Here is a 13,148-nt window from a genome sequence, read left to right as displayed (position 1 = left end):
CCTGATCAGACCATGATTCTCTAAATGCCCATAGATCCCATCTCTAAGAATCTCTTCCAACAGCTTTCCCACCACAGACGTAAGGCTCACTGGTCTATAATTACCTTGACTATCCCTACTACCTTTTTTGAACGAGGGGACAACATTCGCCTCCCTCCAATCCTCTGGTACCACTCCCGTGGACAAAAAGATCCTAGCCAGAGGTTCAGCAATCTCTTCCCTTGCCTTGTGGAGCAGCCTGGGGAATATTCCGTCAGGCCCTGGGAACTTATCCGTCCTAATGTATTTTAACAACTCCAACACCTCCTCTCCCTTAATATCAACATGCTCCAGAACATCAACCTCACTCATATTGTCCTCACCGTCATCAAGTTCCCTCTTAGTGGTGAATACCGAAGAGAAGTATTCATTGAGGACCTCGCTCACTTCCAGCCTCCAGGCACATCTTCCCACTTTTATCTCTAATCGGTCCTACCTTCGCTCCTGTCATCCTTTTGTTCTTCACATAATTGAAGAATGCCTTGGGGTTTTCCTTTACCCTACTCGCCAAGGCCTTCTTCATGCCCCCTTCTTGCTCTTCTCAGCCCCTTCTTAAGCTCCTTTCTTGCTACCCTATATTCCTCAATAGACCCATCTGATCCTTGCTTCCAAAACCTCATGTATGCTGCCTTCTTCCATCTGACTAGATTTTCCACTTCACTTGTCACCCATGGTTCCTTCACCCTACCATTCTTTATCTTCCTCACCAGGACAAATTTATCCCTAACATCCTGCAAGATATCCCTAAACATCAACCACATGTCCATAGTACATTTCCCTGCAAAAATATCATCTCAATTCACACCTGCAAGTTCTAGCCTTATAGCCTCATAATTTTCCCTTCCCCAATTAAAAATTTTCTTGTCCTCTCTGATTCTATCCTTTTCCATGATAATCTTTGTGGACCTCAGTTCTGAACACTATTTGTTAGCCTGTGTGGCGACCCACTTTCTACGCAGGCGAACCGGCTCACAACATGGCACGCGTCGGCAGAGAGGCCAGCCCCAAAATGGCGCTGGGCCTTCTTCTTCACCAGCAAGGGGAGAAAGCCCGCGCGTGGGAAGAGACTTTTGTAATGCACTTCTGATGTCATTTCCGCCCGGAGAGGGCAGGAATGAAACTGCGTAAAAGACAGGGCCGCGAAGTTTGAATAAACTAGTCTTGAGTGCAACTTACAGACTGCGTGTTGTTATTTCTAGCTCTGTGTGTAGCACATGCTACACGTGATTCTTTTCTTTGCACTTTCAGTGTTTAGAGGTCTTTTTTAAATGGGTTCAATTGGATTGCTTTGTTTTGTGGCTGCCTACATGGAGACGAATCTCAAGGTTGTATAATATAACATAATTTGATAATAAATGTACTTTGAACTCTTAAGTGGGATGTCATTCAAAAATAAAATTATGAGAATTAAGAGCCAGTGGTGGATAAATTTCCAGGACTTGAGATGGAAAACAGATGTATAACTAATAGATAATAGTTAAGACTTTATTATAACTAAACACACATGATTAGATGACAGATGTAGCACCTTTATTTAAGAATAGCAGCATGTTTAAGCTCAGTAATTATAGGTCTGTGAGTCTAATGTTAGTTTAAGGAGGTTTTGGAAAAACTTTTAAGAAGAGGATTAATCTACACTTGGAAAAGGAATTAATCAAAGATTGTCAACATTGCTTTATTTATCAGGAAAGATCCTGTCTGACTCATTCGATTTAATATTTCTAAGTATTCCTATCAGCCTATCCCCAAGTTATATCACTCATCTATACATGACAGACAACTTACAGTGGTCAATTAACCTAATAACCCATGAGTGAGGAAACTGGAGTACTCAAAGGAAGGTCATACTGTCACAGGAAAAGCAAGCAACTGCACACAGGCGGCACCTGACGTCAGCTTCAAACCCATGTCACTGAAGTTATGAGGTACCAGCTCTATATGCAGTGCCACTAGATGATGCTTACTGCAATGTATATTAATAAGTTGGTTATGAATGCAGGATGTTTAGGCAGTAAGTTACTTAGGGAGCGATACCTGCGGACAGTGGAAAGTGGGGGTGGGGAGAGAGGGAAAGATGTGCCTCGTGGTGGGATCCCTTTGGAGATGGTGGAAGTTATGGAGAATTATTTGCTGTACGAGGAGGCTGATAGGGTGGCATGTGAGGACAAGAGGAATGCCATCCATTGTGGGGTGGTGGGAGGATGGGGTTAGGGCAGATGTGTGCAAAATGGAAGATCTGCAGGTGAGGGCAGCGTTGATGGTGGAGGAAGCAAAGTCCCTTTCTTTGAAGGAGGAGAACATCTCATTAGTTCTGGAGTGAAAAGCCTCATCCTAAGAGCAGGTGGAGACGAAGGGACAGAGAGATGGAGATGGCAATTTTACAAGTGACAGGGTGGGAAGAGGTATAGTCCAGTTAGCTGTGAGAATCAGTGGGTTTATAAAAGATATCAGTAGATAAACTATCCCCAGAGATAATGACAGAGAGATTGAAAAAAAAGAGGAGAGAAGTGTCAGAAAAGAACCAGGTAAATTTGAGGTGAGGGTGGAAGTTGGAGGCAAAATTGATGAAGTTGATGAGCACAGCATGGGTGCAGGAAGTAGCCTCAGTGAAGTCACTGATGTAGCGTAGGAAAAGTTAGGAGTGATACTGGTGTGGGCTTGGAACATAGACTGTTCTACATAGCTGAGATCCATGCAAGTGCCCTTTGTTTTGGTGGAAGTGGAGAAACTGAAGGAGAACTTATTGAAAGTTCTGCCAGACTTTCAATTGTCATGACCTCAGCCCCCTCCTTTGTGAGAATCGCAAGAGAGAGAGAGAGAGAGAGCCTTACGGTTTGGAATGTGGGCTGGTCGCTCAGCAAGACAAAAGCCTTGGACATAGCCATTGTCTTGGGAGACACCTTTGTGGAATAAGGAACTGGCCTACGTGCAAACCCTCAGGGCAATGTGAGATGGGTGATGGGGGAAAGATTGCCTCGCCCCCACCCTGATTGACATCTACAACCCTGCCAGTCCAGATAAAAGGTGGGCTGCCGAAGCGGGGCCTCAGACGCACCAAGGAGACACACGAAGAAGACACGATAGTGCTTCCCATCGGAGCGGGAAGCCATTCTGAAGGAAGCCACGTGCGTTAGATTCCGGATCGGGAGTCTGTGGCTGGAACCAAAGGACAAACCGTTTTAACTAACAACAGGGATTTGCTTCGCAAATACGACGGGCAAGTGTTCCTTCTCTCTCTCTCCAACACGTGAAATGCCAGCGGTTCCCGAAATGGGGAAGCCTGCAGACTTTGAGTGACTCTTATATTTCATTGGACTCAGTATCCCCTAGACAACGATAGAGCTCATTTTTGATTGATTATTACTACACCTGTGCTTTAGATTGAGTTTTGACGATGTATATGATCTGAATGTTTTGTATTAACCATACGTTTGTGCCCCTTTATAAATAAAACGTTTGAAAATAGTAGCACCAGGCTTCAGTGGACCTCTCTATCTTTGCTGGTAAGTCACCCGGTTACTGGGGAACGTAACACAATAGAGCTAGATAGAACTCTTATAGATAGCAGAGTCAAGGGATATGGGGAGAGGGCAGGAACGGGGTACTGATTGTGTATGATCAGCCATGATCACAGTGAATGGTGGTGCTGGCTAGAAGGGCCGAATGGCCTACTCCTGCACCTATTGTCTATTGACAGAGGAGAGTGGTGGTGGTGGAGAGCAGGTTGCGTCTGCTATCTATAAAGAAACAGAGAGTTCTAAGGCCCTCCTGATGGGGAATGGAGGTGTATAGGGGCTGGACATCCATGGTGAAAATGAGACGATCGGGACCAGGGAACTTGAAGTCATTGAAAATGATCCAGAGCACGTGAAAAGTAACAGATGTAGATAGGAAGGGACTGAACCAACAGGGTCAAAATGAGTCAAGGTATGCTGATACAAGTTCAGTGGGGCAGGAACAAGCTGAAACAATGGGTCTACCTGTACAGGAAGGTTTGTGGATCTTGGGTAGGAGGTAGAAACAGGAGGTGGGGAGAAAGGAAACTGAGGTTGGTGGCGGTGGATGGGAGATCTCCAGAATTAATGGTGCTGATGACAGTGGCCTGGTGCTCCTTAGTGGGGTCCTGTTCGAGAGGTAAGAAAGATGAGGTGTCTGTGAGTTGTTGCCTGGCCTCAGCAAGGTAGAGGTCAGTCTGCCAGAATACTACAGCACCCCCCATATCTGTGAGTTTGATGGTGAGGTTAAAATTAGTGCAAAGAGTGTGGAGAGCAGTGTGTTAGGAAGGAGTGAGGTTAGAATTGGTAAATTGAGACAGTTGATTCAGGGATCGCTCCCTATTGATTCCCTTGTCCATTCATCCCTCCCCACTGAACTCCCTCCTAGTACCTATCCTTGCAAGTGGAACTAGTGCCACTCCTGCCCCTACACCTCCTCCATCACTATCATTCAAGTCTCAAACAGTTCTTTCAGGTGAGGCGACATTTCACCTGAGTCTAATGGTGTAATCTATTGTATCTGCTGCTTCTGGTATGGCCTCCTAAATGTCAGTGAGGCCCAACATAGATTGGGAGATTGCTTCACTGAGCATCTACACTCCATCTGCCAGAAAAAGCAGGATCTCCTGCTGGTCACCCATTTCATTCCTACTGCCGCGATGAGGCAACACTCGATTGGTGGAGCAACACCCTATATTCCATCTGGGCAGCCTCGAAACCAATGGCAAACTGATTGACAATAAACTGGACTGGTCAAAGAACAATGAGGCTGTCTACAAGAAGGGGCAGAGCCGTCTCTATTTCCTGAGGAGACCGAGGTCCTTTAACATCTGCCGGATGATCCTGAGGATGTTCTACGAGTCTGTGGTGGCCAGTGCTCTCATGTTTGCTGTTGTGTGCTGGGGCAGCAGGCTGAGGGTAGCAGAATTAACAAACTCATTCGTAAGGCCAGTGATGTTGTGGGGGTGGAACTGGACTCTCTGACGGTGGTGTCTGAAAAGAGGATGCTGCTTGTGGCCATCAAACTTTACGACTCCTCCCTCGGAGTGTCAGACACCCTGAGCCAATAGGCTGGGCCTGAACTTATTTCCACTTGGCATAATTAACTTATTATTATTTATTTATGGTTTTATATTGCTATATTTCTACACTATTCTTGGTTGGTGCGGCTGTAACGAAACCCAATTTCCCTCGGGATCAATAAAGTCTCTGTCTGTCCAAGTTGCATGCCATCTTGGACAATGTCTCCCATCCACTCCATACTGTACTGGTTAGGCACAGGAGTACCTTCAGTCAGAGACTCATTCCACCGAGATGCAATACTGAGCGTCATAGAAAGTTATTACTGCCTGTGGCCATCAAACTTTACAACTCCTCCCTCAGAGTGTCAGACACCCTGAGCCAATAGGCTGGTCCTGGACTAATTTCCACTTGGCATAATTTATTTATTATTATTTAATTATTTATGGTTTTATATTGCTATATTTCTACACTATTCTTGGTTGGTGTGACTGTAACGAAACCCAATTTCCCTCATGATCAATAAAGTATGTCCGTCTGCATGAACATCAATTTCTCAAACTTCCAGTAACTATCCACCCCTCATCATTCCCACTTCCGCCTCTCACCTCATCTCTTTACGTGCCAATCACCTTTCTCTGGTGCTCCTCCCACTTCCCTTTCTTCCATGGTCTTCTACCTTCTCCTTTCAGATTCCCCCTCCTCCAGCCCTTTATCTTTCACCAATCAACTTCCCAGCTCTTTACTTCAATCCCTCCCCATCGCCAGTTTCACCTACTTCCTTGTACTTCTTCTTCCCTTCCCCTACCTTCTTGCTCTAACTTCTAATTTTTTTTCCCCAGTCCTGATGAAGGGTCTCAGCCCAACACCTCGACTGTTTACTCTTCTCTATAGACGCTGCCTGACCTGCTGCGTTCCTCCAGCATTTTGTGTGCTTTGCTTGGATTTCCAACATCTGCAGATTTTCTCATCTTAGTCAGCACAGACTTGGTGCTCGTAACTAGAGGGGCATTGGAAGGGGCGAGAACTGTGTGTACAATACAACACAAAAAGAGGCCTTACAGCATGATATCTGGACTGCCGATGATGTCCAATGTAACTAATCTAATCAGTCCAAGTAAACCTTGTTTAAAGGACATTACAAGCGTAAGGACAACGGGTTGAATGGTGGAGTGTCCTCTAAATCGAGTTACACAAGAGCCTGTGATAATGCTGCAAGAAAGTTTTTCATGGTACTTCTAACTCGATGTACTTGTGAAATAAGCGCCCAAAGTACTGGGTAGAGGACGGGGTACTGCAGAAACAGTTGATGGGGGTGGTGGGATAGGGGGTGGCCCTGGGGGTGGGGGTGGGAAAGGCGGGGGGGGGGGTGGATGGGGGTGGGAAAGTGGGGGTGGGGGTATCTCAGTTCCGCAGCCACACACAGCGCGTGCGCGGCGGCGGGCAGTGCCACACGGGATGCGGTGTTGTTCGTGGTCAGAATGCCCTCTGCCCTTCAAACCTGACCATAGCCAGCGTCACCTAGGGTGAGGGTTAGGATGCTGGAAGAATACCTCGAGTCAGGGGTCTAAGAATAAAACCGCTTTATCAGCGTGTCGTTCCCACTTACCTCAGGATTTCCGATCGGGTTCTTTAGTGACATATTTATAAATCCTTGCTCGCTGAACCCTGAAGCAATTTACAAAGACATCAACGCAGTGTCAGACCCACTAAAAGTAACCGTCGCTGACATTCAAACATTTTCGCGATTGGTTTATGCCTTTGAACGTGACCAATGAGGGTGCTGCTTATTCCGAGGTGAGACGGATCGCCGTTGCTGGGGGAGGGATGCAAAGGCGGCGGTTGCCGTGGAAACGGCCGGGATGCCGTTCGCGTCACTGCTGGACAGTCTGGTCCACGATAATGGTTGTACTAATTTCGTTTATATTACAATTACATTGTTATTTTTCAGCGTGATGAAAAAAGCTATTGTTTCCGCATTTGTTTAACTTACATTTGGAAAGAAATGGCTTCATTTAGCTTGGTGTAGTGCTTTAAAAACCAGAGATGATTATATAACCAGAGAAAACAGGTCCGTCAACCTCCATTTCGACCATCATATCCTATTTATTCCAACACAAAATGCTGGAGGAACTCAGCAGGCCAGGCAGCATCGATGGAAAAGAGCACAGTCGACATTTCGGGCCGAAAACTTTCGGCAGTACATCAGAACACTCTTTTCCATCGATGCTGCCTGGCCTGCTGAGTTCTTCAGCATTTTGCTCGGATTACCAGCATCTGCAGATTTTCTCTTGTTCCTAGTTTCGGTATTCCAAATGTGTTAACCAGCACTTGATCCAGCTGTCTGTGCCTTAACGACGCCAGTGCTTGTTCAGATGTTTCTTAATACTCTGTAAAAGTATTTAGCTCCACTAATTTCTCAGGCAAAACCTTCGAAACTGAAAAATTTGGATGAAGCAAATCACTTCCTCAAAGTTCAACGCTGAAAGTGAATTTATTATCAAAGTATGTATAAATTATACGACCTTGAGATTCGTCTCCTTTCAAGCAGCCACAAAACAAGAAACCAGAAAGAACCCATTAGAAAGACAAGCACACACCCGATGCACAGAGAGAAATAAAAACACAAATGGTGCAAGTAACAATACTTAGAAGAAAGTGACATAAAGCCCGGAACCTCAACCTCAGCTAATCACACAACGGAGCAAATCGTCGTGGAGCTCCTCAGATCTCCATTAAAGCACTTAATCTTCTCTTTAAAGCCATATCATCGGATCTCAGACACCTCTGTCATGAATAAACGTTTGTTATTTCCTACCGTACATTGCTTGTATCCATTTCGAGAAAACAACCCTGGCCTGAAATTGCAGTGGTCAGTTTAAGATGATTTACAAAGTAAAGCAGGTTCAAACCTGAGCTCATGTACTGTCTGTGTGGTTTTGCAGGTTCTGCCGCTGAGGTCTAGTTTCCTCTAAAGTCCCAAATATGTGCGGGTTGGTAGGTTAATCAGCCACTGTAAATTTCTTCTTGTGTTTTTTTTTTGAAAGAGGAGATGAGAAAGTAGGAAGAATAAGATATAGTGAGATGAAGCTGTTCTTTAAACGTGTGCTCCCCGTAGTTATTGCCAACTCTGAAGCATGTCTCCGGCGTGTGTGCAGTCGCGCAGCCGGCCCTCCGGCCAGCAGGGGGTGCCTGCATGGGGCTGGGGGAGGAGGCGGGGTCAGGTCAGCGGAGCGGCGACACTACCCGATCCGGATCCGAACTCGGACCGGACCGGAGGCGAAAGTGTTTTCAGGTGCGGTGGCCCTTGAGTATGAGGACTCACCTGAATGCAGGTAAGCAGCGTCCAGTATTCTACCTGCACCTTTACCGGCAGATGTCCCATCCCTATACCACCAGGAACTAAACTTTGCAACACTTCCAGGTTCTAAAATAGAGAAAAAAACAGTTCCCAATTACTTATATAGATCTGGCTGAGACCTAAGTCCATTCAGATTTGGGAGAATACACTTGTTAACATTTTGTTAAAGATTATGTTAAAAGTTGTATTTTACTAAGCAGCGGACTTTTCAACAAGGGCATTTAAATTGGAATAAAATGATCACAGATTATTAATACAAAGGCTGACAGATTAAGCAAGAATTGAGGTAAGTGAATACAACAATCAGGGACGCAAAGCTATTGAGTTATGAAGCGTAATAACCGAGTCTCCTTTTGTGTTTAACTTTGCTTGATGGTTTAACTTCAAACATTAGAAGTTTCACCCCTTTGACCAGCACTTAAAAGTTTAGTCATAATGTGCCGGTAACATTGGACAACTTTGCCTACAGAGGGCAGGAGATTTATGCAGCTGACCAAGACGCTTGCAGTTTAATCACATTGTTGTGGAGTTCTCCAACCTACATTTATCTAGTTTGCAGGTCAGTTCCATTAAAAAAAAATCCTGAAGTGGAGGACAGTTTCGTTTGAAGAATCCTTATTTCTGTTCTCTTTTTAAGGATGAAAGAGTGGTGGATCCAAGTTGCACTTCTTGCTGCTCCTCTAATAGCTGTCTACCTTCACCTTCCTCCTCCTATTCTCTCACCATCCCTTTATTCATGGCGGGCTGGTGGAGCATTCTTCACCTTCAAAGACCACCGCATATTTTACAGAGGTGAGTTTGATATTGTATCATCGGGGTCATTCAGTCACGGGGCAAAAATATTCCTGATTTAGTGAAAATTTTAAAAAAACAAAAAAAATTAAAAAGATAATAAAATGATTGAAGTATGCAGCAGGTCAGACATCACTGGGAAGAGTTGTTTAAGATTGAAGATCCTCCATCTGTATGGGGAAGGAGGTACAAGAAACCAGTTAAACTGCAGCAAAGACGCAAGCAGCATGTGAGGCATCTGCAGGGTCTTGACCTGAAATGTTCGCTTTATTGATTTAACCATATAACAATTACAGCACGGAAACAGGCCATCTCGGCCCTTCTAGTCCGTGCTGAACGCTTACTCTGACCTAGTCCCACTGACCCGCACTCAGCCCATAACCGTCTATGTAATTTGTTGCTGCAGCATTGTCACATATAGAAGGTTTTTGACAACATGCTACAGAGAAACAATATTCTCTGTTTTTGTTACCCAAATTACTTCCCTTGCTGTATGCTTTGTCACGTTCAATCCCTCGGTTATAGATCCAGTCATGTTTCTAGAGGACTGTCTGATAGCATATAGAAGATGGAACAGGGCGTACAGGCCACCAAACAGTAGCATGGATATTGGGTGCAAGTTGAATAGGGAGTTAACATTGGCATGTGGCAAAGGTAATGTCGCAGTAGTTATGGGGGATTTCAACATGCAGGTGAACTGGGAGAATCAGGTTGGTGCTGGGCCCAGGATAGGGAGTTTGTAGAGTGCCTACGGGATGCATTCTTGGAACAGCTTGTACGAGAGCCGACCAGGGACAAGGCTATTCTGGATTTAGTCTTGTATAATGAAAAGGATTTGATAAGCGATCTTGAAGTAAAGGAGCCATTAGGAGGTAGTGATCATAACATGATAAGTTTTTATCTGCAATTTGAGAAGGATAAGGGCAGATCGGAGGTGTCAGTGTTGCAGCTGAACAGGGGAAACTATGGAGCCATGAGGGAGGAGCTGGCCAAAGTTAACTGGATGGATATCCTAGCAAAAAAGACAGTGGAACAGCAATGGCAGGTATTCTTGGGAATAATGCACAAGGTGCAAAATCAGTTCATCCTCGGAGAAGGAAGGATTCAAAGGGGGGAAAGGGGCCACAGTGGTTGACAAAGGAAATCAAAGATTGCATAGCATTTAAAAAAAAGGAAATATGACAGAGCTAAGGTGAGTGGGAGGACAGATGATTGGGAAATTTTTAAGGAACAACAGAACTTAACTAAAAAGGCAATACGGGGAGAAAAAAATGAGGTACGAACGCAAGCTAGCCAGGAATATAAAGAAGGATAGCAAAAGCTTTTTTAGGTATGTGAAGAGAAAGAAGATAGTTAAGAACAATGTTGGGCCCTTGAAGAATGAATTGGGTGAAATTGTTATGGGAAACAGAGAAATGGCAGAAGAATTTAATAAGTACTTTAGATTTGTCTTCACTAGGGAAGACACAAGCAATCTCCCAAATGTATGGATGGGCCAAGGACATAGGGTAACAGAGGAAATGAAACAGATTGACATTAGGAAGGAAACAGTAATGAGTAGACTGATGGGACTGAAGGCTGACAAATCCCCAGGTCCAGATGGTCTGCACCCTAGGGTACTAAAGGAGGTGGCCCTGGAAATTGCGGATGCATTGGTAATCATTTTCCAATGTTCCTTAGATTCAGGATCAGTTCCTGAGGATTGGAGAATGGCTAATGTTATCCCACTTTTTAAGAAAGGAGGGAGGGAGAAAACAGAGAACTATCGTCCTGTCAGCCTAACATCAGTAGTGGGGAAGATGCTAGAGTCCATTATTAAAGATGAAATAGTGGCATATCTAGATAGCAGTGATAGGATTGGCCGAGCCAGCATGGATTTACCAAGGGCAAATCATGCTTGACTAATCCATTGGAGTTTTTCGAGGATGTAACCAGGAAGTTAGACGGGGGAGATCCAGTGGATGTAGTGTACCTCGATTTTCAGAAGGCATTTGATAAGGTCCCACATAGGAGTTTGGTGGGTAAAATCAGAGCTCATGGCATTGGGGGGAAGATATTGACATGGATAGAAAACTGGTTGGCAGATAGAAAGCAAAGGGTAACGGTGAATGGGTGTTTCTCGGAATGGCAGGTGGTGACTAGTGGGGTGCCACAGGGCTCGGTATTGGGACCACAGCTGTTTATGATTTACATCAACAATTTAGATGAAGGCATTGAGAATAACATCAGCAAGTTTGCTGATGATACTAAGCTGGGTGGCAGTGTGACATGTGATGAGGATGTTAGGAGAATTCAGGGTGACTTGGATAGGCTGAGTGAGTGGGCAGATACTTGGCAGAAGACATTTAATGTGAATAAGTGTGAGGTTATCCACTTTGGGAGTAAGAACAGGAAGGCAGATTATTATCTGAACGGTGTAGAGTTAGGTAAGGGAGAAATACAAAGAGATCTAGGAGTCCTTGTTCATCAGTCACTGAAGGTGAATGAGCAAGTGCAGCAGGCAGTGAAGAAGGCTAATGGAATGTTGGCCTTTATTACAAAGGGAATTGAGTACAAGAGCAAGGAAATCTTTTTGCATTTGTACAGGGCCCTGGTGAGACCACACCTGGAATATTGTGTACAGTTTTGGTCTCCAGGGTTAAGGAAGGACATCCTGGCTGTAGAGGAAGTGCAGTGTAGATTCATGAGGTTAATTCCTGGGATGTCCGGACTGTCTTACGCAGAGAGGTTAGAGAGACTGGGCTTGTACATGCTGGAATTAAGGAGATTGAGAGGGGATCTGATTGCAACATATAAGATTATTAAGGGATTGGACAAGATAGAGGCAGGAAATATGTTCCAGATGCTGGGAGAGTCCAGTACCGGAGGACATGGTTTGAGAATAAGGGGTAGGTCATTTAGGACAAATTCATGACCTATGTCTGTGATGATAAACCTGAGACTAATTAATATAGACCCAAAAAAGTGTTTTTAGAGCCATAATTATGATCATCAGACAAGGCAGGATCATCATCTAATCAGGTTAATAAAGCTTAGCAGTCAGTCCTAGTTTCCAAGGCTGAGTTATCCTTAAAGGTGAGTTGGGTCACCAGTTTGGCAATTACTCACTCAGTAGCAAAGGCTGGTGATCTGCATGGAGAGAAATGCTGTTTTAATCCAAATACCTGTATTTTAAAAACATTTAATGGCATCTGAGGGTTATGCTAATGCATTTATTTTTATTTTTATTTATTAGAGATACAGCATGGAATATGCCCTTGCAGCCCTTCAATCCACGTGACCAAAAATCCCACAGCCCCAGATTTATGCCTAGCCTAATCATGGGACAACTTGTAGTGACCAGTTAACCTTCTAGACTGCAAGTTTTGCCACTCTTCTGGCATCAACAGAGCAAGACCACAACTGAGTAATCCTAACATGTCTTTAGAATGTGGGAGGCAACTCGAGTACCCGGAGGAATCCAACACGGTCACGGAGAGAACATATAATCTCCTTACAGACAGCAGTAGGAATTGGATCTGGGTCGCTGGTGCTGGAAAGCATTAGGCTAATTGCTGTGTTACTGTGCTGCCCCTCTTTGGCCCAGACCACCAATCCTTTAACATTGACTTGGAGTTGCTTGTATTGAACTTAACTGCAGGACTATCAGACACCCTTTGAAACTGTCTTAATGTGGTATTTTTATGCTATATTTCAGATTCCATAGGTGCTTTTGGTAGTTCTGACACAGTGATACTTTTGCATGGCTTCCCAACATCAAGCTATGATTGGCACAAGGTAGGAGCAGCTTAGGAAGCTGATACAATTTGCATAAGGATTTTTTCTCTTTGAGTTTATTGTGGGAAGAAAAATGGGAATTGAAGAGAGGGGACATGTTGTCAGTGAGGGATTGCACTCTCTCAGGGAGAGAGTTCAGTTGAATTCAACTGTCGGTGAAGGGA

General features: G+C 44.6%; 2 protein-coding genes across 8 annotated transcripts in view; one reads left to right on the top strand and one right to left on the bottom strand.

Annotated features, from left to right (window-relative positions):
* cep41 (centrosomal protein 41) overlaps nucleotides 1–8,185 on the bottom strand; it is a 73,907-nt gene extending 65,722 nt beyond the window's left edge. For 2 of the 5 annotated variants that reach the window (XM_073066799.1, XM_073066803.1), the window contains exon 1: nucleotides 6,664–6,801. In XM_073066799.1, the coding sequence (XP_072922900.1) occupies nucleotides 6,664–6,696 (33 nt within the window). In that variant the 5' untranslated portion in view covers nucleotides 6,697–6,801. Of the gene's footprint in view, nucleotides 1–6,663; nucleotides 6,802–7,966 lie in introns of those variants that run through there. The other 3 variants (XM_073066800.1, XM_073066802.1, XM_073066801.1) reach the window with 3 other exon arrangements.
* The window catches only part of mest (mesoderm specific transcript), a 34,091-nt gene continuing 27,647 nt past the window's right edge, over nucleotides 6,705–13,148 (top strand). For 2 of the 3 annotated variants that reach the window (XR_012101468.1, XM_073066804.1), the window contains exons 1-3: nucleotides 6,705–6,851; nucleotides 9,053–9,207; nucleotides 12,905–12,984. Coding sequence is in view for 2 of the 3 variants with exons in the window: in XM_073066804.1 (XP_072922905.1) it covers nucleotides 6,829–6,851; nucleotides 9,053–9,207; nucleotides 12,905–12,984 (258 nt within the window). In the remaining variant the exon portion in view is untranslated. Of the gene's footprint in view, nucleotides 6,852–8,283; nucleotides 8,390–9,052; nucleotides 9,208–12,904; nucleotides 12,985–13,148 lie in introns of those variants that run through there. The other variant, XM_073066806.1, reaches the window with a different exon arrangement.

Source organism: Hemitrygon akajei, chromosome 14 (assembly GCF_048418815.1).
Source record: "Hemitrygon akajei chromosome 14, sHemAka1.3, whole genome shotgun sequence".
NCBI classification, from domain to species: Eukaryota; Metazoa; Chordata; class Chondrichthyes; order Myliobatiformes; family Dasyatidae; genus Hemitrygon; species Hemitrygon akajei.
This window is presented reverse-complemented; position numbering and strand designations above follow the sequence as displayed.